This window comes from Schistocerca gregaria, chromosome X (genome assembly GCF_023897955.1).
Source record: "Schistocerca gregaria isolate iqSchGreg1 chromosome X, iqSchGreg1.2, whole genome shotgun sequence".
Classification (NCBI taxonomy): domain Eukaryota; kingdom Metazoa; phylum Arthropoda; class Insecta; order Orthoptera; family Acrididae; genus Schistocerca; species Schistocerca gregaria.
The window spans coordinates 506,556,623-506,581,183 of NC_064931.1; the positions used below are offsets into that span (position 1 = coordinate 506,556,623).

Here is a 24,561-nt window from a genome sequence, read left to right on the forward strand (position 1 = left end):
CAATTTCAAGGTTAGCCTAAATATCGTGACGCCCACCACCTACCAGTAAAATGTACCTACGACTCTCGTTGTTGCTATAAACCAAACATAATAGATGAGTGTGACTCATGCAGATGTGCAGGATACCTTGCAGATGCACACATGAATTGTATCATCAAATCAGTGAGTTTGAAAGAGGGCTCATTATTGGCACGAGAGAATGTGACGCATCCATCTGGGAAATTGCTGCTTGTGTGGGATGAAGTGTTTCGGCAATGAATGGGTGTGTGCAGAATGGTTCACAGAAGGCTTGCTGGGGAAAAACTTAAAAAATTTTACGTTAACCTAAAATTAAATTCTGTGGTGCAACAAGTTTATCTCCTCACGTTGCCAAATATAATTGTTTAGGGAATTATAGGCAAACATTTGATGTTCAAGGTTAATGTGGACACTTAAAATAGACAACAGCATGAAGATTGGTTTGGGGGGGGGGGGGGGGCAGACAGTAATTCACCATGCAAAATGCTGCTCTCATCAGTAGTATACCCTTGCATCCCTGTGATCTGTGAACTGACATACTCTCCATTCATGTGGTGGACTTACAGCATAATGTGGGATCCATACTGTGTTGCAATTTAGTATTCTCGACATATACAAAGCAGTTTCAGAGGTGATAGCACAAAGTGACAAAGAAAGTTCTACAATCAGTTAGGGATCAAATACTAACCTTTCTATTTGTAGGTTTAACAGCTATGTACTGAGCCATATCAGTGCCATGATTACAGGATTGAAGGGCTCCCTGTCTACCAAATTTACTTGTGCAACTTTCCAATTCCGTTCTCAGTAGTTGCTGGGGAAATATTGTTGTCCATACTCTAATTTCTATTATTTTATCAATACATTCCTTCATATGCTACATATATGAGGGAAAGGGTTGAATAGTATCTTATGAGAATCATCTAAGATGATGATGTTTTCTAAAAGCTTTGTGGTATTGTTTCTTTCTTTTGCATTATTTAATTGAAAATCATTGTGCATTTCTGAAATGCTCATGTCTCACCAAAAAGAAACTCATCACGATAAGTGATGTAAGCCATTGAGGTGTATCCTGATATCTACAGCAGTGTAGTTCTTCATACCACAGGAATTGTTCTCAGAGATGGGAAGAAAATATGGGAGGTAACATCTAGTCATGATACATGAGTTAGACGTCACAACACAGGCTTTTTTGGAAGTGGGACTGAGAAGTTGGGTTCATGTCTCATTCCAGCCACTCTAAATTTTGTTTTCTGAAATAGCGGTAGGGGAATTTAGGGTTGCTTCCATTGAGAAGACCACTGCCAATTTCCTCTCAATCATACATCTCCACTCTTTATCTAATGACTTTGGTGTCGATGTGATAGTAAATGTAACTTTTCTTGGTGTGGATTTTAAATCTCTTATCTTCATCCTTTCATCTTGCCCAACATGTGCTTACAGCTTTCCTTATGCAGCTCTGCATCAAGAAACCTATGGTTCTTAGTTGTCTATACACACATGCACTATGTTCACCATTTTTTGGGAAAACACTTTGCGTGTTTGTTAAATCTGTTATACAATGGTACCTATAAACGTTTTCAAATACAGCTTTATTTATTTTATTTCATTTATCAAAAATAATTTCCATGGACATATTCTTGATCTCATGCCTGCAGGTAGATTGTTTTTTTCTGCATGAAATGACTGCTCTTTATCAGAATAGTCAATTGAGGAATTAAAGACACATGTAAAGATGATTAAGACGTTCAAAGCCTCCTGCATGTAAATACTAGGTGCAATTTTTTCTCAGTGTGCTGGACCACTGTCACAGTGAAAGAAATAATTGTCTACTTTCAGTATCAAATAGATAGCTATGAATGTATTTGATATAAAACTTGCCCTTGTTTTTAGAGTAAAATTTTCCTTCACAACAAGAAAAATAGCAACTGTTCACTTTCTGGTATATGATGATCTTCTGACGGTGCCTAGTGTGGACTTACTTAAAGACATACATATTTATGTATGTACTTATTTATTATTTATTTTAATACTTGATTGGAAGATTCTAGCAATCAAGCCAGTTTTCATCATCTGAAACAATTCTATTCATATTATGGTAGGTACCAGATCCAAACATTTTGCGAATTTACATTGACTACAAGAACCAATATTATGCCATATGCTCTTCTGTGGAGAATTTGCACCCCACAATGAATAAAGATTCATTGTTTCAGTGTTATCAAGCATAATAATCAAAGATGCCTGTGCAGACAGCCCAAAGAATCCTCTTTGTTCGCTGGTCTTTGCCTTTCAGTTTCTGTACTGCAAACAATTGTCAGCGTTGATTGATGGAAATGAATCTGAGTGGAGAACATCCTTGAAGCTGAAGTTGCCTCTGCAAGATCTGAATATGGCAGAGTTGTCATCAGTATTCTCCAAACACTGGAGAAGATTCCTCCAAGATTAGTTGTTCCAAGGTCAGCTTTTGAGAAACATTGCACTGTATAACAATTAACCATTTTCCTCCCTTCCTTAGAAATGCTTGCTGATGCTAAGTGATATCCCAGTAGACAACACTTTTAGGTACAGTACATGTATGAACATATACAAATATCAACAGAAGTGAATTTTAACACATCCATCAGAACCACAAGTTGCAGAATTAAGTAACGCTCTCTGAATTTACACGTCTCATAGTAATACAGTTCTGCACTATGTGTACCTGATATGAATATAGACTCATAAGACAGTTTATTCGTATTGGTGGTCCACAAACTGAAGAAACTCCGTGCGAAACTTTCTGCACTATCGGTATTAACTTAAGTAATATTGTGCACAGTGACATTGTGCACATTCCAGCATTGGAACTAAAAGGTTTCCTCCTTCCATTCCACTACCATTTTTCACATCACACAGTTGTATGAAAGACTGTTTTGAGTGGAAGATAAAAGTATTAGTTTTCTTCCTCTGAGCTGTTCAAAAGTGTTTGTAACTGGGGAATTTAAGTTACAAACAGATGCATCGTGATGTGTGTGGGCACATTGTCATACCAAATCATTTGAAACCATTAAAGCTCTGCTAGTGATGTTTAAACTTGTATGTAGGGAAAAAATGTACACCACTATTCTCCAGTATTTAAGTCTGTCTGTATATACTTATTTTTTGAACTCCAAGGGGTGTTTTGGAAGTAATTTATGTAGCATCACAGTGGAATCTACCTAATGTGAAACACTTTGCCCTCATTAGAAGTTTTTGAAATGCGTACTGTTATTCATTGTGACTTTTTCCATTGAAAAATGGTAGGGGATCATCCTCCCCCCCTCCTCCACCTGATGTGACCTAACTTTTTACCAACATTGATACAAAAAAATCTGCTTTTAATGTTCACGCATTGTTCCTATTGTTCTTTTGTAAGATAGTAGTTCATTCTCTTTTCATGCTATAAAAGCAGTCATAAACTTTTTTATAGAAAAGTTCCGAGATTCCACTTCATCATATTTTTGACTCTGTTGTATAGTAATAAATCAGTGTACCTTTAGAATGAAAGACTTGAGGAAATTTATTGTATTTTCACTGAATAACTTAAGGGGAAAATGTACACATGCATGTAATTGCCACAGGCATCATCATCTCACTTTAAGTTGGTTTAATTAGTCTTCTTCAGTTGAGTTCTAACATTTGCACGTCTCTGAATCAGCTGAATTTTAGCAGCTTCCAACAATCTTTATTCAAAAACCTTCAGAATAGCACTGTTCTTCTACAAAAATGTCTTTAGTCTGTGTAAATATTCAGCTCGGGCATTGTGTTCACGACATGTGCGTAGATATTGCATTTCTGCATCTTATATTTGTTGGCAACCTAGTAGGGTATTTAGAGAAGCCAGTAACAAGCCTTGTTTTCCACAGTCGGAGAATGTTTTTTTTTCCTTCTATCCACATGTTTTCTGTGTTGTAGGAGAGAAAAGAGGAGGAAAGGAAGGAGCAAGAAGGGGCTGCACATGGAAGCAAAGCTTCAGCTCATGAGAAGGGATCTAACAGTGATGGCCCAGGCAGCCCTGCAGCTGCATTTATTGAAAAAGAGAGGGAGGCTGCATCAGCAACAATTTTACATCGGACGCGCTCTATTAACAGGCAAAGGCTCGTTGCTCACTCCACAGCAATGGAAAGTATTCAGGCAGAAAGTGAGCCAATAGATGAGGAAGATGATGTCCCGTAAGTGTAATTTACCTTATTCTTAATAATATATATGTTGCATTTGTGGACCCGTTTTTTGCCATTGTCAGTCAGCTCTTCAGAGCCCATTCATTTTGGAAATGAAGTGTAAAATGTCATCTAAAGTAATGTCACTATGGACAACCTGTAGAAGTTGATTATATGCAGAAATGCAGAAATTATTAGCAAACAAATGATTTGAAACTTCCTGCTAGATAAAGCTGTGTGCTGGACCAGGACTCAAACACACAATGTTTGCCTTTCTTGCACAAGTGCTCTGGTGAGGGACCTGGTGCACGACTCAAGAGCCACCCTCATAGCTTCATTTCTGCCAGTACCTCTCTCGTACTTTCCAAATTTCACAGAAATTCTCCTGCGTTATGTCTGAGACTAACACTGCTCAGCAAATGAGTGTAGATCCACAACTTACGTAACAGAATTTCTGTGAAATTTGGGAAGTGAGAGAGAGGTAATCACTGAAGTAAAGCAGAGAGGGTGGTTTGTGAGTCGAGCCTGGATAGATCAGTCAATATAGCTGGCAGAGATTTCGGGTTCAAGTCCTAGTCTAGAACACAATTTTAATTCATCAGGAAGTTTGAGATAAGCCCACACTCTACTTGTAATTACTGAAGTATATGTGGAGCAGGTGCAGCTTGAAAACAGTCCCTGAGTAGGGCATCACTAAGCAGCTCAGTTTTGAAAAGAGAACTGTGTGTGCTTGTGGGATAGTGGAAAAAACTCCTTGCTCTTAAATGCTTGTTCACCACAAATCTCTCACCCAGCTTTTAGTTTTCATGAGTGTGAGGTCATTAAAGGATCTGGAAGTTATTCAGAAATATGAGACACATTTAGTTAGTAGTTATTTAGTTCACTTGAATGTTAATGATTGTGACCTTTCACAGTGATGGGGAGTGTGTCTGTTTACCATCTAACAGATTCTCAGATATTTTTCAGTTTTTCTTGATAAAACTGTCAAGTGTGTTTTGGAAAATGTGACATAGTTCTGATGAAGATGACATTCTCACAAATTTCAAATGGAGTGCATATACTTTATTAACCATTTCCAAATATAACTGTTTCTCCTTTAACAGACTCTCTCTCCTTCCTTTCTGTCTTTCTTTCTGGTGCACAAGGATTTGAAACTAGTCTCTTAGTTCTTTCATATGCGGAATTGGGGCAATTCCTTTAGTAGTGTTTTTCTTTCTTTCTTTCCTTCCTTCTTTCTTGTGTGCTATGAAGTGAAACTAATCTCTTACTTCTCTTACACTTAAGTGTTGTGAAACAAGAGGCTGTTTATCAACTGAAGATTGATATTTACTTTGAGAATGTTGCATTATTCTTTTCTGGAACTAATAAAATTTCCCTCTAAATAACTTCAATTAGTGATACACAACTTCTGGTATATGATACTTACCAACCTAGACTGAATTGATTGCTTTTTGTAATTTTGAAACTAACATGTTATTAGTATACTGTAGAACTCCATTGATAAGCCTATTAGTACAATGAAAAGGTTAATATTGAAGACTTTTTGTAATACTAACAGTATTTAATATTCAAAACTTAGTAAATTTTGAAGTGCATGAATTAAAAAAGAAAAGTAAGATTAATGTACATTGTATTGTTATATGATTACAAACAGAATAGATCATTTAAATCACCAACAAACTGTTCATGAATACAGCAACATAATTTCTGGTGTGCTGATTTACCCAAAAAGAAAAGTAAGAAACTGGTTTATTACCGTACAGTCATTGATGCTGTTGTGCATTTTCCATTAATTTATTGTTGTGTCTTTAGACCAGGTGGGATTCCTGCCAGAAATGCTCGTGGTGAACGTCTCCTACTGTTTATTGGCATCATTGATATTCTGCAGAGTTATCGATTAAAGAAGAAGTTAGAACATACTTGGAAAGCTATGATACATGATGGGGTGAGTGTGGTTACATAATATCGAGTTATATTTTTAGTGCACAAGTCTTTTTGCTGTTTATTTCATTTTGTGATTTTTACTTCATGTGTGCATCCATTGTCTCCAAAATCTATGTGAAGATGATGATTTGAATGTGAAATGTGAATACTGTTCTTCACGTGTCGGGAGTATGAGCTGTTGCTGCAACACATGTAACTTTGTACAATCATGAGCACAATGAAATTAGTGCTGCCAGTTTTGCGTGATCATTTGGCACGTTTATTACAAATCTAGCATTTGAACTGTGCCATGCATATGACTTAGTATAGATCAGTAAGCTTTCACTCTCTTTTGTGTTCAATTAAAGGCAAGGATTAAGGTAGTACAGATCTGCATCTGTAACCTTTTGAGTGAGAAAAACTTCACTGGCATGGGTTGAGTTTATCCATGGACTGCACAGAAGAAAATGCCCATAGCTACAGGCTTTCTGTTGAATAATTCTGTGACAGACCGTGAGACTGCAGAGTGTAATCCACCATAACACTGAGACACGCATATCAAAGACCTTGGAATACCCTTAGAGGCAACTTGCAAGCTGGTGGAACAACAAATGATGCTCTTCAATCAAGGGCAGGTGAGGAGCACTCTGAAAGTTCAAGACCAGACAGTCTGGAGAGAAACTAGTTGCTTTTGGGTTGTGAGAGCAAAAGTACAACACTTATATCCATTAATTGTGCCACACCAGCCACAGTAGAATGTAAGTCAATCATGAAGGCCTCTGGTAAAGGTAGATTGACACCCATCTATGCCATAATGGAAGATGGAACTAATTTATCCTTTCCAGCTGACATAGCACTGACGATGGCTAATTTTTTCAATGCTATAACGTGAAGAAGACAAAGATCCAAATTTCTTACACCTGAAAGAAGCTGCAGAGAGGGTGCAGTTACACTTTATCCAGACAGCTGAGAATAATACTGCCAAGTGCTGTACGTCATCTGCCGTGTTGTAGCGGTTATAGTTGCTGGCTGGTGACACATGTATCACAGGTTAAATTCCTACCTCCTGAAATTTTGTTATTTAACGTTCATATTTTCACAAAGGTTTATTGACTTTCTTATTTATGGAATTTACCAGAACATTCTGTGTATGTAAATAGGAGCACTCACTTCCGAGGCAAGTAGTTCATCTCTGTTTACCCCTTTGTATCCACGTAATAAATCTGCTTTCAGTGTGAAGCGTTAATTCTTGTCGATGGCTGCTATCATAACAGGTTCAGAATGCTGAATTCTTTGTGGCATAGTTACATTAAGGTGCTAGGTAACGCAGACATCAACACTGTTAGGACACACAAAATGTCACGTTCATGGGCAGGAACCCAAATACAAACAGCCATAGAGTCGGAATTGTCAAGGTACTAATCAATACGAAGTATAGATGAGTCAATTGCATATCTAGCATCCAGTATTGTTTTCAGGAGGCGATGGCCTTTACCTAATGAATCAACTAAAGGGATTCTTCTATGTCACTAAAAACAACAGGTAGGAAGACCTGAAGTGTTTTTCCAAGTCTATTTTTACTTGGATGTTGCTGTCAGCAGTGGTTCAAGAATGATGAAGAAGAGCTCAAGCCGTGTAACAAATTTCAGGTGGAAACTAAGGGCATGTGATGACAGCTGGCAGCAGGTCCACCTGGCCAAAGAACAACTGAATTAAAGAGCCGAAGGCCTGGGTGAGATGACAGCCATATGCAGGGTGGTCAGAAACTGTCACAAAAGGGGTAAGGGTGTTGCAGGGTAGGTTGTGCCTAGAAATAATTCTTAAGAAAACAATTTGATACATTGTTCCATTTCTGTGGTAATTAGCATTGAAGCTAATGAGGGTGATGTGCACAAATTCAAGTTGCACGCAAATTCAAGTGGCATGCCATATACAATTACAGACAGACAGACAGACAGAGTAACATACCAAATCTTTTCATAACAGTTATTTCTCTGCGCAACATACCATGCAACACCCTTACAAGCTTTTCAGACTGTTTCTGACCACCCTATATACAGTGTGTTTTGGATCTGTTTCACACAGTGAGCCTTGAAGTCACAGAAGCCGACAATGTTTCACACCTAATGAAGGTCACAGCAGAAGTCTATCAAGTACCATGATACAGGACTTCACCAAGTGGAGGTTTCACAAGTTTTGATCACCTCAAAACAGAAAGTTTAAATGAGTGTGGGTGATAATTGCTCAAAGATGTGCACAGTACTGCATTTTAGATGACGCTAACACACACATTGTATTCCTTTCAAAGCTCAGTTATTAATTGCAGTGCCGGCCGGAGTGGCCATGCGGTTCTAGGTGCTACAGTCTGGAGCCGACCGACCGCTACGGTCGCAGGTTCGAATCCTGCTTCGGGCATGGATGTGTGTGATGTCCTTAGGTTAGTTAGGTTTAATTAGTTCTAAGTTCTAGGTGACTGATGACCTCAGAAGTTAAGTCGCATAGTGCTCAGAGCCATTAATTGCAGTGACTGGTTTTTACACTAAGGAAAATTACAAGCACAACTATCCAGAAGAAGCACCCATAGTTACAGTGGCAAAGTAAATTGCTCAATTCTGGCTCAAAATAAAAACATTTCACATTTATATGAAATCATCAAAGTTCTCACTTTCCTGCTACAGACAGTTACACTGCAGTAGTGAATTTAAATCAGTTCATAACATGAATCACAGAGTCCAACAGTAGTTCACTCCAATGAAAATTACCTTAGACACTCTTGCTAATTATAGCACAGTTCATATGAAAGTTATTAAACATAAGAGTTTTTGAATTTTGCGGTGACCAGTGCACAAATGTTCACATATAGAAGAAATATGTTTATGATGTGAGTCAACACAGAGTGCACACTCAAACTTAGGTCTTACTTATCAACACTCAAACCACAAAGTGGCAGTTTTGGGTGAAGTCCAACTACTTAGATGTGTGAATAGTTTGAAAATTACATTGCTCTTTAAAATTTGGCTAGGTTTGTTTATACTGTTTTGATGAACTACAACTGTGATTTTTATTCGTAGAAAGTGTTGTTGGTCAGAAATTTAGAAAGATACATGGTCACTATTATCCTTTTATGATATAGGTCCCCTTGTTTGCATGAGTAAGTGCCATATTGCAAACTAGAGTAAATTAAATTGAGTTATTAAGTAATGGGTTAAGTAATGAATGCTGTATGTTGTCTTCTACAAGAAAATTAAAAGTAACAGAAGTTGATGGTCAAAGTTCAGAATCTAACAGTAGGCATGACAAAACTTGTGATGGAAAATGATTCTGCTTATGAACTTCAAAAGTTTAATTAGTTGGGTAAATAATTAGTTTGAGGTAATATTAGAAACATTACTGGAAAGTCAGAATGCTTAACTTTCAAGTGCTGTAGGTTAGCTTCCTCGATTATAAGTTTAACTTGTAAGTTCCTGCATGTATCGAACTGTAGTGCTAACTTAAGTTAACTGTAACTTTTATATAACAGTTCTCTAATTAATACTAAGTACACCAATGGAATCAGAACAGCCAAAATAATAAAATTAAGTGAAACCCCAACTGAACTAAGAACTTGAGAATTTTAAGTGAGTGTTATGTGTCAGCAGGTAAATATATTGAAAATTAGGGAAAAAATTCTTTAGTTATGGGAGGAGAAAAACATAACAGACGGTAATAATTCATCTGCTGTGTCACAAGCTGACAGGCACTGGTATTACGAGAATAGCTATGGATGTCGGAACAGAGCCCTTCGAAATTGTTGTTTCAGCAGAAAGTAGCCTTAATGTTATGCTTGGATGTGGCTTCTTGCAGGCATCACAAGCAGTCATAAACTGTGAAAAATTGGAACTTCAGATTGACCATATTCCAGTAAGTTCCTCTGGGCCATTCAATGCACATAAAAGAAACCTAGATGCTTTCTCATTGCTGTAATAGTGGCTAAGGCGGAAAGAGGCAGATATCTCACACAGTAAAAGATGAGAGAAATTATAATTTGATTGTAAAATAACCTTCTTGCAGTCAGTCAGTTAAATTTTCTAACTAACCGCCACTTACTAGAGAAGAATTGTTTAGAATATTTCATCAGAATTACTTGTGATTGTCTAGTGAACTAAGCCGACATCCGTCCAAGATTGTAGCTGGATTATCTGACTATCAACTGAGTTGCCAAACATTTTCTGGATGCCACTTTACACATATCTTTCTAAGGCAATACAGGTAATTTGTGAACATTTGTCTTGCTATTAATTGTGTATCCTTGTCATTGTTTTCTTATGGTACCAAGCCATTTCATACACATGTGAATCAGAGTACAGAACCTATTTATTCAAATAACTACTGGTCAGTATATTTGAGAACAGTGGAAGTAGCAATGCAGCGAGCTGATTATTCACTTGACTGTAACATATAGAACCTTTATAATGACTGTCATTTCAGTTCTGTAGAAAATCGTAATATTTGTTATACAGTTAAAACAACAGTCAACTCTGTTGTCATTTTTGTATCATCGGCAGCTTGTGAATTGACGACTATGTTTGTTATGTCAGATTAATCAGATTGATGTCAAATACAAGAGATGTCATTTTCATTTTGAGGTGTTTTGCAAACAGTGGTGCGTGATTCAACTGCAAGATGAGCAATGTTTAACCTGTCATATAACGTAAAAATATTTTTTGTGAAAGGAGGTGCACAAAGAAGCATTACACTTGCAAAAATGGTACTGTAAAAGGTGATATGAAGTATGAAGCAAACTATGTTGATTAATATTATTGGAACAACGGACTATAAGTATGGTTTTAGTTAAACTATGGTGTAAATATGTGTTACATATGTAGATCTTTAATTTTTCATTTGTGACCCTGTAGAGGCTGTAGAGTGTCTCGTTACATCAAATGACACTTCCCAGAAAGTCAGATGATAGCGATAATAGGTTAAATAAATTTGTCAGAAGTGATGTATAGCTCTGGGCTATAGCCAAAGTTTATCTTTGCTCCCGTAGACAGAAGCTTGCATTTAATTATTCATAACAACAGTACACACATTGAATTAACAGTATCAAAATAATCATTAAATTTGAATGGAAGAAAAATTGTTAAAATTTGATGGTGACTGTAAAGATCATTCAGCATTACATTGCACTCAATAATTGTAAAATAAGAAAACCTACATCATAATTAGAATAAAAATATGACAACAGGGTTCATTGTTGTAGTTACAAAGGGCTTACAAATGCATAGATGACAGATGAGGAAAAAAAGTAAGACATCTGTTTATTATTTCAAAAGTAAATACCAGAACTGTTAATACATATATCCTGCTGTGAGGCAAGATGGTCAGTGCCTTCATCGAAAAAAGTTTGTGGTTGGTTTGCTTGTGGAACCATGATTGTACCCAGGTATGCACCTCCTCAACCAAAGCAAATCAGTGCCCACTAATATCTTTCTACAGGGCCCCAAAATATGCAAATCACATGGGGAAAGATCAGGCATGTATGGAGGATGTGCAAGTGCTTCACAGTGAAGCTTCCGAAGCACAGTTGGAGCAACCATTGCAACATGTGGGCCCGCCCATATGTTACCAATGTTGTTTTGTTTACACTGAAGAAGTTTACCTGGGAAGATCTTATAGATCCTGTATAGAGTCCCAATGTGTTCTGCTTCTGCTGACATAATTTTTGGTTTTTGTGAATACATAACTTACTTTATGAAAGTATGGCAATGAGTGATTTCTTAACTTGACTACTTTATGAATACAATCCAACTGCAAAGTTTTCAATACTACTTTATTGTGACACAGGACAGCAAGTGAGCACAGTCCATTTCAAAGTTCGAAGTGCATAATATCTTACTAATTCATGCCAGCCTAGGAGCACTTGTGTTTACAGATACTTTCTTTTATTAAAATAGACTTTCGTCTTATGGTTTTCATGGTAAGTTGTAATTCATTTGTATTGCCACAACATGTATTTTAATAGTGTTCTCAATATTATGAAAAGGAAAATTGCTACTTACCATATAGTGGAGATGCTGAATCGCAGATAGACACAACTAGTGTTCTCAGTTAGTTTATTAGACACAACAGAAACATAATCATCGAAAATATATTCTTTGACATTATCTAATACAGAATGATAACGTTCAGGTGGTTCACCAATTCCACACCTGTAGAAACCCACTCATTCGAAGTTGAAGTTGTCATCAAGTCAGGTTTGAAGTACAGTTTTGTCCAGGAAGGAATGTTCTTGATGGTTATTTGATAAGGAGCATGCTTCCATGTGTGACCTACCAATGACCACATGAGGGACTTGTCTTGTTTTTTCCCCCTTACTTTTTTTCCAGTAGTTTATTCTTTCACTATGTTTTCTCCACTTTTTTCTGCCCATATTGTGCCTGTCTTTGTCTTTGTTTTTTCTTGGAAGCCATGTAACTTATTTTTGCTCTGAACTTTTCTGTCCCCTATTTCTTCCTCTGTTTCATCAGTTTCCCTCATGTCTGCATTAACTTATTTGATACATGTTATTGATGCTTTTGGGATTCTGTCAAAAAACTAAACAGTCTTCAACTATCCTTTTTTAACCAGCCTTTCTATGTGTTCATAGAATACAATTCCTCTCTTCCTCGATTATCTAATATTGTTTCTATTCTTTCACAAGCTTCTTTATTATGTTTAAATTTCTATTTCTCATTGTCATATTTTGTTTCCAAGATTTTCCTTATTATTTTTCTTTCCTTCTTTCCTATTTCACCAAATTGCTTCAATGTATCAAACAAAAGTTATTCTGAAGCATAATAATTGTGATTACTACTACTACTGTTACTATTATTATTATTATTATTATTATTATTGTTGTTGTTGTTATCCATGCTTACATTTTCAGGACACCGTTTCGGTGCATAGGCCAGCCTTTTATGCAGAAAGGTTTCAAGGCTTTATGGCGAAGACAGTGTTCAAGAAAATACCATCCCGTAAGTTAAATCTTGGATATTCAGAACTTCTCATGTTGATGCAAAAACACCTTTCAGTTAATAGCATTCTTGGTATGGTGAACCTCACTTGTGTAACATGAAGCCACTTTATTACCAGCGGCTTCACTGAATTGCCCAATACACAAGCTTTTTTTCCTTCTCCCTGCAGGCATTTATTTATGAAATACAGTGGGAGTGTTTAGAAGGGGTTTAATAAAATAGTGGTAGTATTTTGTGAAGTGTAATAAATCAGTGTTTTCACTTGTAATTGCAGCTAGTGGTTTAAGTTTGTTCTTGTATTCATACATTGTGTGTCTTAAATCTGATCGTGGAGAGATTTTAGGGAAGTGGAACGAGTAAAGTTACACATAAACAGGCAGATTGAAACATGAAAATAATTGATAACAGCTGTAGTTATAATATTATTGATCCCACTGAAATGAGTGTCTAAATAGACACAGAGATTTGATATTTTTGCACCTAACAGATGTCAGTGCTAACTGCACAACAGTGAAATTTCTTAATTGTGTTGGTCTATCTTCAAATTAAATTTTTCTGGTATATGGCACTTATTAAAATAATTATAATTAAAAGTCAGCAATAGTAGTAGTTAAGTGGTGGCAGCCGTAAATATAGCTACATCTAGTCTATTAGACATGAAACTGTAATATGCAGGATGTTCGATAATGCAGGCAAAAAAGAAAATAATGAAAATAAAAATGAAGAAGCAATAATTTGATGAAACCGAGTCTAAAAACCATTTCTTGTAATAATGTTCAACCAGCAGAATCAAACTAATACAAGATAATCATCAACAAATATGTAGTTGATATTTTTGAGGTGTCGGCCATTATGCCAGATACCAGCATCAGGCTTTCCCAGCATTCTGTTGACATCTTTGAAGTGTCAGGTATTCTGAATATCCGACACCTCAAGTTGTCAACAGATCACCAAGAAGGCCTGAAGAATTACAGATACATAGTTGCTGGCTTAAGCTTTCAGAGTTGTCTTTCATAAACAAAAGGTAGCTGGTAACAACAGTAAATGAAATAAACAAATTTAAAATGGTCACATCAAATGAAATTATATTTAGCGGATGACCTTTCTTGAAGTGTTTGAATTTCTGTGCCCATACCTGTTTGTGATTCTCTCAACTCCTCAGGAATGTATGTGAACCCATATGTATTATAAAAATTGATGTATTTATATATCACATCTCCTCCTAAACCACAGGATCGGTTTCAACCAAACCTGTTACATATATCACTTATTGTCTGTAAAGAACCAATTTGGTGTGAGAACCACTTACCTTTGAAAGGTTCGTTTAGGTTTGTTGCAGTAATTGTATTACTGGTTGAAGGTTAATTTATCTTTACTGAAAAACAGCTGATTATCAAACCATAATATTCATAGTCCAGATGATATACAGGTATCTTTTACAATTCAACACCTTTTGTACCTATTAACTTAATCTATGAGCCTTTCTGATGAACTCAGTTTTCATAGTGTTCAGGCTGGGTTTTGCAGATGTTTTGTGCAATAGCTCCCATTAAAAGTTGGAAAAAGTGGCACAACACAAAAACTTTTGGTATTAAATAGAGTTTGATTTCTTTCGTGCTCTCCATTCAAGGTTACAAAATATTGGCTATTGAAGTGGGATGCAAGGACAGGAAAGGACAAGTGCTCTCAAACTATTGCTGAATGTACAGACGGTAGAAGCTGGTATGTTTATCAGGATAGTTTCTAATAACAAGTAGATGTTGCGTTTGGTGTACCTTACTGAAGTGTAATTATGTTATAGTTTTTCTAAGATACTTTACAAGTGACTTCCTTGATACTTCACAACCTAACCACATCCATTTGTTATTAAAATAGGGACAGGAAAAAATCTTTTTTTGTGGCCAAGGTTGGTGTTATTTTTTTGCCAAATTTGGTGTTATTTTTTTTGCCAAATTTGGTGTTATTTTTTTTGCCAAATTTGGTGTTATTTTTTTGCCAAATTTGGTGTTATTTTTTTGCCAAATTTGGTGTTATTTTTTTGCCATATTTGGTGTTATTTTTTTGCCATATTTGGTGTTATTTTTTTGCCATATTTGGTGTTATTTTTTTGCCATATTTGGTGTTATTTTTTTGCCATATTTGGTGTTATTTTTTTGCCATATTTGGTGTTATTTTTTGCCAACTTTATTGTTACTTTTCTCCAAATTCACTGTTCTTTTTTCCCAAACTCGGTGCTTTTATTGCAAATTTAGTACCTTTTTACCGAATTGGGTGTGAGGTTTGTTGCCAAATTTGTTGCTTTTTTGACATATTCTGTGTTATTTTGTACCAGTTTCGCTGTTATTTATTGTTGCCAACTTCAGTGTTATTTATTGTCAAATTTGGTGGTGTTTTTGGCAAATTTTGTGTTTTTTCCCTAAAATCAGTTATGTTGTCAGATTCAGTATTACTTTGGTCAAATTTGGTGGTACTTTCCTCATCACATCAAAGATTGTTACTCAGGAAATTAACCATTATTTTAAAATTTTACATGAGCCTCAGGCTTGATGAGAGTAGAAGACAAAATGCAATTTTATCATGCATTATCTGTCAGTTAGGATTATTAATAAACTGCCATCCTGAGAATTATAATATTTTTATACAGCAAAATTAAAAATTTCATGATATCTGTTAAAGAAGCCAATTTCATGTTATTTAGCTAAAAACTGATCATTTCAAAATGTTTTTCATATTATTGTTTTCACAAGGCACACATACATGTTCTTCATTTTTTATAAGTCTAACACTTGTTAAAAATTTCCAGCCCAGTACTTTGTATTTCAGACTGATGTTAATGCCTAATATAAAAGCATCACTACTTTCTGTAGAAAAACGAATTGTTTGATTTTGTAGTTAACACTTTGGCAGAACAAATCTTCCTCTCTGCAGTGAAACATGGACTGTTTTGAAACTGCCAGGTTAAAACTGTGTGTCGGACTGTGATATGAACACAGAACCTCATTGTTTGTGAGAAATGCTCATATCATCTGAACTATTGGGGCATGACCCATGGCCAGACCCCACATCTTCATTTATGCCAGTACCTAACTCCTACTTTCCAAATGTCACATAAATTCCCTTTCATACCTTACAGGACTAGGACTGTTAGAAGAAAGAGTAGTGCTTGTAAAAGGCTGGTTTCTGGGTTCATGTGCCTGTCCAGCATAAGGAAATTTAAAACACGTTGGCAGTTAACTACTGGTATTATAGCATTGTTGTTCCTATCTTATTTGCAGTGTGGCAGGCATTCATTAAAAAACTTGGAATTTCACGTTACACATAAAAAAGTTAAAAATACTTGTCCTACACCCAAGCACCATGTCCCTACAATGACTACTTGCAGTCATGGGTGTCCCTCATTTGCCCATGATAACTGCATGGATTTCCATCATACAGTGCACATTGAGAAATATGCAGTCAAGTACATTTCAGAAGGAATAAGATTTACATAATCCTTTCCCACTTTCATCAAAAGCAGAGGACTGGTTTTGCTCTTGTATTGATGCTTTAAAAATCTGAACACTTATGTTTACAGTCCTTGAAGGGAACCGAGGCTGGTCTCATCATCTAGGTGAGATGCAGTCTTCATGCTGATTGCCAGTGGTCCACAGCTCACTGTACCCTCTATTTTCAGTTGCTTGTGGGATGGCCTATGCGACTTTCCTGCTTTGTTTTTGATTGAATAAAGTTGAGGGAGAAATTTCTGCACAAACATAATAGGTGTTGCTACATACATAATAAGTATTGCCAGCCCGTGACTCATTTTTAGTGGCAGCCCCTGTCTCAGACTTGTTTGTGGCTTTTTCCGACATATGTTTTCTGGAACACCATCCTCAAGACCATGTGTAATCTGCCACTGTTGTTGAAGTGAAATATACATGCAAAAGAAGCAGGAAAGATTATTGTTTAGCAGACCATTCATAATAAAGCCATTAGGGGTGAAACAGCTGCTCAGGTTCAGCAGCTGTGTCTCTTTGAAAGGAAGCATCCTGGCATTTGCCTTAAGTGATTTAGTGAAACCACAAAAACTCTAAATATGAATGACCTGCTGGGGATTTGAAACTTTTTCCTGAATGTGGGTTCAGTCTCTTAATCACTGCACATCACTAGGTGGGTGCAAGACAGGGATCCTCTGTGATCTTAGCAGGAAAAGCTTAATAGGTCAGATACGCATTCACAGTAATGAGAGATCAATCTGATGCTCACTATCTGTAGATGTGCTTCACAGCCATAAGCAGTTTATAACATACACTAATAAGCCAAAACATTACGACCACTGCCCACTGCAACAGTGGATGCAGCCTGGAGGCTTTGCAGGCACTTGACGCGGTAACAAATGTGTGTAAGTGGAGCAGACACAGACGGTGGATTACCGTGTTGAAGATATGGGCTGCAAATGGGAAAATCCATTGAGATAAATGACTTCGACAAAACTCAGATTATTATTGCATGTAGCCTGTGAACAACTATCTTGAAAATGGCAAAGCTGGTTGAATGTTCATGTGCTGCTGTCATGTCTACAGAAAGAAGTAGGAGGATAGTGAAACTACCACTAGGTGCTAAATGGTTGGCCATCCTACCTTCCAAACTTTACAGAAGGAGACGAGATACTGGCAGAAGTAAAGCTGTGAGGACCGGGCGTGAGTCGTGCTTCGGTAGCTCAGATGGTAGAGCACTTGCCCGCGAAATCAAAGGTCCCAAGTTCGAGTCTCGGTCAGGCACACAGTTTTAATCTGCCAGGAAGTTTCAGTTATTTATATGATTTACATGACTTGTACATTGACATATAATGCTACAGACCTCCATAAACATACCAACAAACTGTCGGATCCCAGATACTTAGAATCAGTGATGTATTTATTTCCCTAAATGGAAAAACAAGCTGTTAAGCAGGTGATTACAATATTTTGGCCCATCAGTATTAGTTCCATCTCTCCACACACTTTCTTCATGGACACCTTGCAACAAACACAGCTCCTTTTTAAGTTAAATAATGAAAGAAGAAAGCTAATTTATGTTTCTGTAGTTTCATTCATTTAGAGAAATGAACTGAATGGACCACATCAAAACTATGCAAGCATTTGGACTGAAGATACACAGTAGTTTACAGGAAATTACACATGATTCATTATGTTGAAAGGCAGTTTTCTCAAACATGACACTGAAAACACATTTCTAAATCATGGTGGATTGCATAGGTGTAGATGTACACCTGGTAAGCTACAAAAGGTTTCTAAATGATCAGAAGTTGTAACTGGCAGTACAAAAGAGTTGTGACTGTTTAATGCCAAATGAACAGTTGTACAGGTAGTGTACATAATTTTCTAAAGAACAGGTTTCTTCATTATGAGTATCTAATTCATATATGATCAATGTTTTATTCCTAAAAGTATATTATTGTATCTCCTTTTACTAAGGCTTTCATTGTGTGTCAGCTGGTAATACAGTTGGACTTCATGTTACACATAGCAGTTAATGCTTGTAGCATTTTAGTCAAGATGTCATCATAAAAGTCTTTTGTTTTTGTTTGTTTATTTTATTTTGTAAGACAAGGAAAGAGTTTGTTACTGTCTGTTATTTATTTCAGATGTGTTCTATTTGTATGCTGGCTTATTATATATTTAGTTGTTGTAAATACTGTACAGTGTCTTAATGTCGTGTATTGTTATACTTGAAGAATTGAAATTTGTGTATATTATTGTCTTTGTGCATTTTTATTGTTGTCTGTAGGTCTACGTGTTATACTTCATTGCATGTCTCAGTGCAGAATATGTGTAAGCATGTTAAAAAGTAATTTTGTTTGAAAACAGTATTATAAAGATGTATGTTAATAACCTTGCATTGCAATTCCAAGTAACAAATTGTATGAAAAATTATTACTTTGTGCGATACCTTTCATCACACAGGAATTGTTGTTGCATAATAATATTTTATTTTGTGTATTAATCCTTCTTTTATATTGCATTTAGTCAGTTGCTTTTCTGCTGGCCCATTTGAGAGAGAAAAGTAAAAATAATTTCTACAAAACCTCCAGCATTTCTCAGAATTTATGTATATTGATTTTTAAAATACGGACTGAAACTGTTATTCTAATATTAAAATTGCTAAAAAATGACTCATGATTATGTCCATGGTCATCATAGGAGCATAATTGATTTATTGAAACTGGGTAGGTTCAGATGTTATGGACTTTAGTGCAGCTGTTCAAAGAAGTCATGTGTACAAAAACAAGAAACAAAAATGGTCCTTGTAGTGGTTGACAAATGTTCATAACTTTTTAAGAACTGTGCATATCTCAGGAAAGTGGGTTTAAATTAATATTTACTGCATTAATTCTTACTGTCCATAGAAAGACTTTAACTGATTAGCAACAAATTTAATTTCATTTCTGTCAATAGTCAAATTCTTGATTTCAAAACCTCTGTTTTTAATGTAGAAATTTTCTTTTTAACCGGCATTTCCCTATTTTGAATTACTTCTCATGTCACCATACATTGTAGTTTTGGCCCTTGTTCAAAGATGTCCTGTATTTTGGCTATAATTGAAACAAAGGCATGAATATAGTGATTAATGATTTACCCGAGAACACCTTAAATTTTTGGTGTGGTTACTTGTAGGTGATGATTCATAAACAAGGAATTGTAATTGAATGATGAGCCATGATCACAAATAAGGAAATACAGGCATCAGTAGTGGGTGTTGTGCATGGAGGAGATGAAACATTTTCACATTACTCATTCATATCTACTTGTGTGACAGTAACTAGCAAATGAGTTACTCTTCATGGCATATCAGACACATGTCTCCCCTTCGGTCTCATGCAGACCAAAAGATTTATAGTTGTATTTAACACACCTCAGTGTTTTACTAAAAGTATCAGTTAAGCAAGATGCACATAATATTATGGCCTTTATGAAGAACATACTTTAAGAAACTCTTAGTTGTATCAACTGTTACAAAACATATTCGGTAATCTGAATCATGGGATGCAGTGAATTCAGCAGTAAACAATATTTGTCTCATTGGGCACTGGCTAACCACGTTGTGTATGAAATATTGAATACAGTCAGTGAAATTTGTTTTTCAGGAACAAAGATACTTGCTACAGGTCTCGAATGTTGTCGTCATCTTGAATTTGAAGTTCAGTAGTAAACATATATATTCAAAATCAGTATCATGTTGAAAGTATGAAAGTGCAATTTTGAAATTCCAATGTAAAGAAAAGTAAATATTTTATTGTTTATCCTTGGGGCATGTGACCTTCTATTATTACGACCCCTCCCAGCTATTTTATAGGTAACCTATATTGAAATATGCAAAATGCCCCACTGCAAGAAAACTGGTTTAAAGTCCTGCATTTTGAAATGGAAATGATCTCAGCTTTTCACTATAATGCTTTCTCCCCTTCTCTTGCTATCCCCATGCTGTGACACTATTATTCAGAATAGTGCATGCTTTATGTAAGAGGCTAATGTCAGATAGCTGATTTATTTGGCTGTATATTCAGAGATCTGTTGCTAACTTCGTATACATTTTCACTACACATGGCTGTTGCTGGAGTATGTTTCCATGTTGATGTAAGCTGTTGAGTATGTGAATGTTACAGTGTCTGCTGAAAATTTAAAGGAAAAGAACACTTTTCACAGATAATAAATTAATTTTATAACAACTCAAATAAGTGCAAGAAAGGTGAAACCTTAAATATTATTAAAATTCTTCATAATTTTGTATCACTTGTTCTCAAGAAAGTTTCTTGAATAGTGAATAGTGAGTTCCTGAAATACATTGCACTTCATTTCACTTGCTGGGATATTTGCATATTCTTATGCCATTCAACTCTGTGCTGTATCACTGCACTCTCTTCTTCATTTCTGTGGAATACACATATGTTGTGTGTAAGAGGAGTGTAATTTCATGTGCAATTTGTGCAGTGAGGAACAGTTGGAGGCTAAGATTTGTGATTAAGAAATTTGTTTGACAAGTTTGGCGTTATAAAATTTGTAGCCATATTTTAAATCCATGATGGACACTTGGACACAAGTGTTTGCTTCAAAGAATATATACCAACATTGGTGAAAACGTCAATGCTAACAAGAATATGTACTTTATACCCTGAAAGAGAGCAGTTTCTATATATCTCTCTCAACTTCCTGAGTTTTCGGATCATATTGCCCACAATCCACAGGGGTGTTGACATTATGTTGTCACATCTTAACCATTAGTTAGTCCAAATCTGAAAAGACCATTGTCAGTGCAGTATACCACTTAACATTGAAAGCATGCTTATTATGGACACCAACATACAGAAAGAATGGACCTGAACTCCAGGATCGAGTGTGGTGCTTTATTTTATCAATTTTGCTTAGAGAACACAACAGGTGTTTTCTTAAATTATAGTTTACAAAATATTGCAACCAGCCACATGGTTGTTTTTTGAGTGATTTTTTTATTGTACTGTCACTAATTTCAGGCCTAAGGCCATCTTGAGATAGTAAAATTTGAAAAGTCAAAGCTACTATCTTGTATTTAGTTCAGTTCATTCATCAATATGGATTGTAAAAGAAAGTCAAGCTCTTGTCTTGTAATATCTAAAGGAGAGCTGTTCATGAAGATGCAACTATAAAACTTTCAAAGAAGTCAATTCCATTGTCTGACAATGGGCTTAGGCCAGAAAATAGTAACGGTAAAACAAAATCCCTTCAGAAATATTTGTAGCTCGTTTTAGTATTTCCTGCAGTGTAAAGAATGGTGCTGTGTATACAGACATAGAATATTCTGGAACTTGGGGATCTTCTAGAAATGATACTAATGACAAATTCTTGCTGGTGATCGGATTTGAACTGGCAACCTGCAGCACACCAGCCACAGTGCTAACCACTACTCCACATTGGATACAGCACAACTCTCAGCATTGCTCAGAACAGTGACCCACCCTTTCAGAAGTTCTCGTTGAAGCCAACTACAGCATCCCATACCTAGATCTTGTCAGTAGTTCTTTGTATGGCAGCATGTGTTACATTCAGGTTGTGTTGTCATGTACTTTTCACTGTGATGAGTATCGAAGGTAGGGCCCCTCCTGTCAAAGCTTTTCAGTCATTGAGTGGGCCTTAAGTTTCCTCAAAAAAGAAGTCCCCATAAGTGCCTCAAGACTGTAGTAGGGAGGACATGGACTATGTCTCTGCAATTTCTGCCTTCTTGATGAAGAGCATAGCCCTCCACTTCCTATGTGATGTCTGACAAGTGACAAAGCATATGGTATGACCCAGAGTAGCACGTTGGTAACTTTTCTGATCATCAGACTTTCTGTATACCAAGTCCCCCAGTCTGCCCTCACTGTCCAATTCTTGGTGTTATAGTGCTGTGACCTACTGAGTATCCAGTGGCTGTACACAAGCCAACTGCTTTGCTTTGTTGGTCCTGGTGACAAGGTATGACATGGAGTCATCTTGAGTGCCATCTGATTTGAAACAGGAAAAAGGTATCCATCGTCATTCCAGCTTTGCAACCATGGAGCAGAAAGAACGATGTGGATCCTGTTCTGTCTTGCTTAATTGTATTATAACCAAAAGCTACAATGTGTAGCATTGTACTGTAGTCTCTCTGTTTGACATCTGTGTACATCAAGAGCATTTCTGCTAAAACCTTATTACAATGTGCTGTGAGGAAATTTGCCTTTTTATGGTAAGCAGCTGTCATCTTAGGGCTGCTGTCGCAACATGAGATTACTTCTAATGCTAGTCTCGACTGGAAAACTTTTCTGTGATGAGAGATGATCACATGGGTTACTCTCTGCTTCAAAATTAGGCCTTTTACAAAGAACCTTGCAATTTCAAGAGCTTTGGCACTCGGCACAGATGGAGTAGCAGATGAGGTAGCCAGTGCAGACTATTATCCATCAATTCCCATATGTCACTTTTTGGAACATCCCAAAAAGGTAGATTCCAGTGCAGTAGAATGGTACAGTTGTGGGCTGAGTTGGAATTGGATTCCATGGAGGCAACTGTGGCACACGTTTCCACTACTGTCGTTTCCATTCAGTGCCTCACATAGTGTCTAATGGTTCCGTAGAGTCCTGGTCAATGATACTGGGGTCCTGTGTAGAGTCTTCATGAATCTGAGGTGACCAAATGTTAGAGTGCCATGGAAATACTCCAAGTTAGCTGGCAGTAGACGAGCTGGGATGATGAAGCATCCATTTATGTTCTCTTGGATCATAATTTCTCCTACACGATGTTCTGCTTATTAACTGGAATTCTCCTTTTGTCAGTTACTTCTTATTCAAGGCTTCTATAGTTTTAAAAAGCTGGATCTTCCCTATGTTCAGCAGCAATTAACTGGGTTGCCAAAGATTTTTATTTCTTGGTTGACGCAGAGGCACCACTTTTTAGGATTCAGGCGAAGGCCTGCAGTATGAACACACTTCAGCACAGTTGTTAGCCAGCTTACGTGTTCTTCAAATGCATTTGAAAACAACAATAATGTCATCCAGAGAGCAAAACACATAATCCATTTAATGTGTCAAAGCAGGTTGTTCATCATAAGCTTGAATGTGACCGGAGCGTTACAGAGTCTAGGCAGCGTAACTTTGAACTCGTAGAGGCTGTCAGGAGTTACAAAGGCAGTCTCTGCCTTGGCAGCCTTGCCAAACTCTATTTGCTAGCAGCCTATCTGCATATCCATAGTTGAGAAATAATTTGTTCCATTCAAGTAGTTTAGTGTGTCGTCAGTGCACGTCAGTGACTAGACTGACTGACTTTTTTTGTTCAGTCATAGGTAGTCATGTAGAAATCCTGTGTGCCATCCTTTTTCTTCGTGAGGACCACAGGAGAGGAGCAAGGACACTCTGAAGGTTCAATAATGCCATCTTTTTCTCTACTTCCTTCAAAATCATGTGCTGTTCAGCCTACAGCATTGACTGATTGGTGGATGATCCTCCATCTTGATACAGTGTTTTACCATGGGACACCTGTTGATTCTTTTCTCTACTCTGGATTTGAAAGCATCCAGAATTTGGTACAAAGTGACTAACTCTCACTGACATTGGTCCCCAGTCAGACCAGATCCCATTGGTAGTCTGATAGTATTTTCATGCACTGTGTTTTTTGTAGTGGTAGTGGACCTGCTTCTTCATCAGTGGCACAGAGTTGCCAGTCCCAAACTGTTTGGCTGTTGGTACACTTGTACCTTTAGAGATAAGTTGTGGTTTCTCTTTACAGCTACTGATCCAAAGTTCTCCTTTACAATATGCAATACTTGTGGTCATTACAGGTATGCAGATTTATTTTGCGAGACTGAGTAACTTTTTATAGTTGACTTATCCTTCAGTGTTTAAGGGAGCATCTAGATTGATGACTGGAACACATCTCGTTGATAACAGTTGGATAACAATGTCTTCAACTGCAACAATG

General features: G+C 36.7%; 1 protein-coding gene across 6 annotated transcripts in view; it reads left to right on the plus strand.

Moving 5' to 3' along the window:
- The window catches only part of LOC126297383 (phosphatidylinositol 4-phosphate 5-kinase type-1 alpha), a gene marked incomplete in the record, with an annotated part of 309,051 nt that overhangs the window by 60,003 nt on the left and 224,487 nt on the right, over positions 1-24,561 (plus strand). For all 6 annotated transcript variants that reach the window (XM_049988111.1, XM_049988110.1, XM_049988114.1 and 3 more), the window contains 3 exon segments: positions 3,952-4,208; positions 6,009-6,141; positions 13,027-13,114. In XM_049988111.1, coding sequence (XP_049844068.1) covers positions 3,952-4,208; positions 6,009-6,141; positions 13,027-13,114 — 478 coding nt within the window.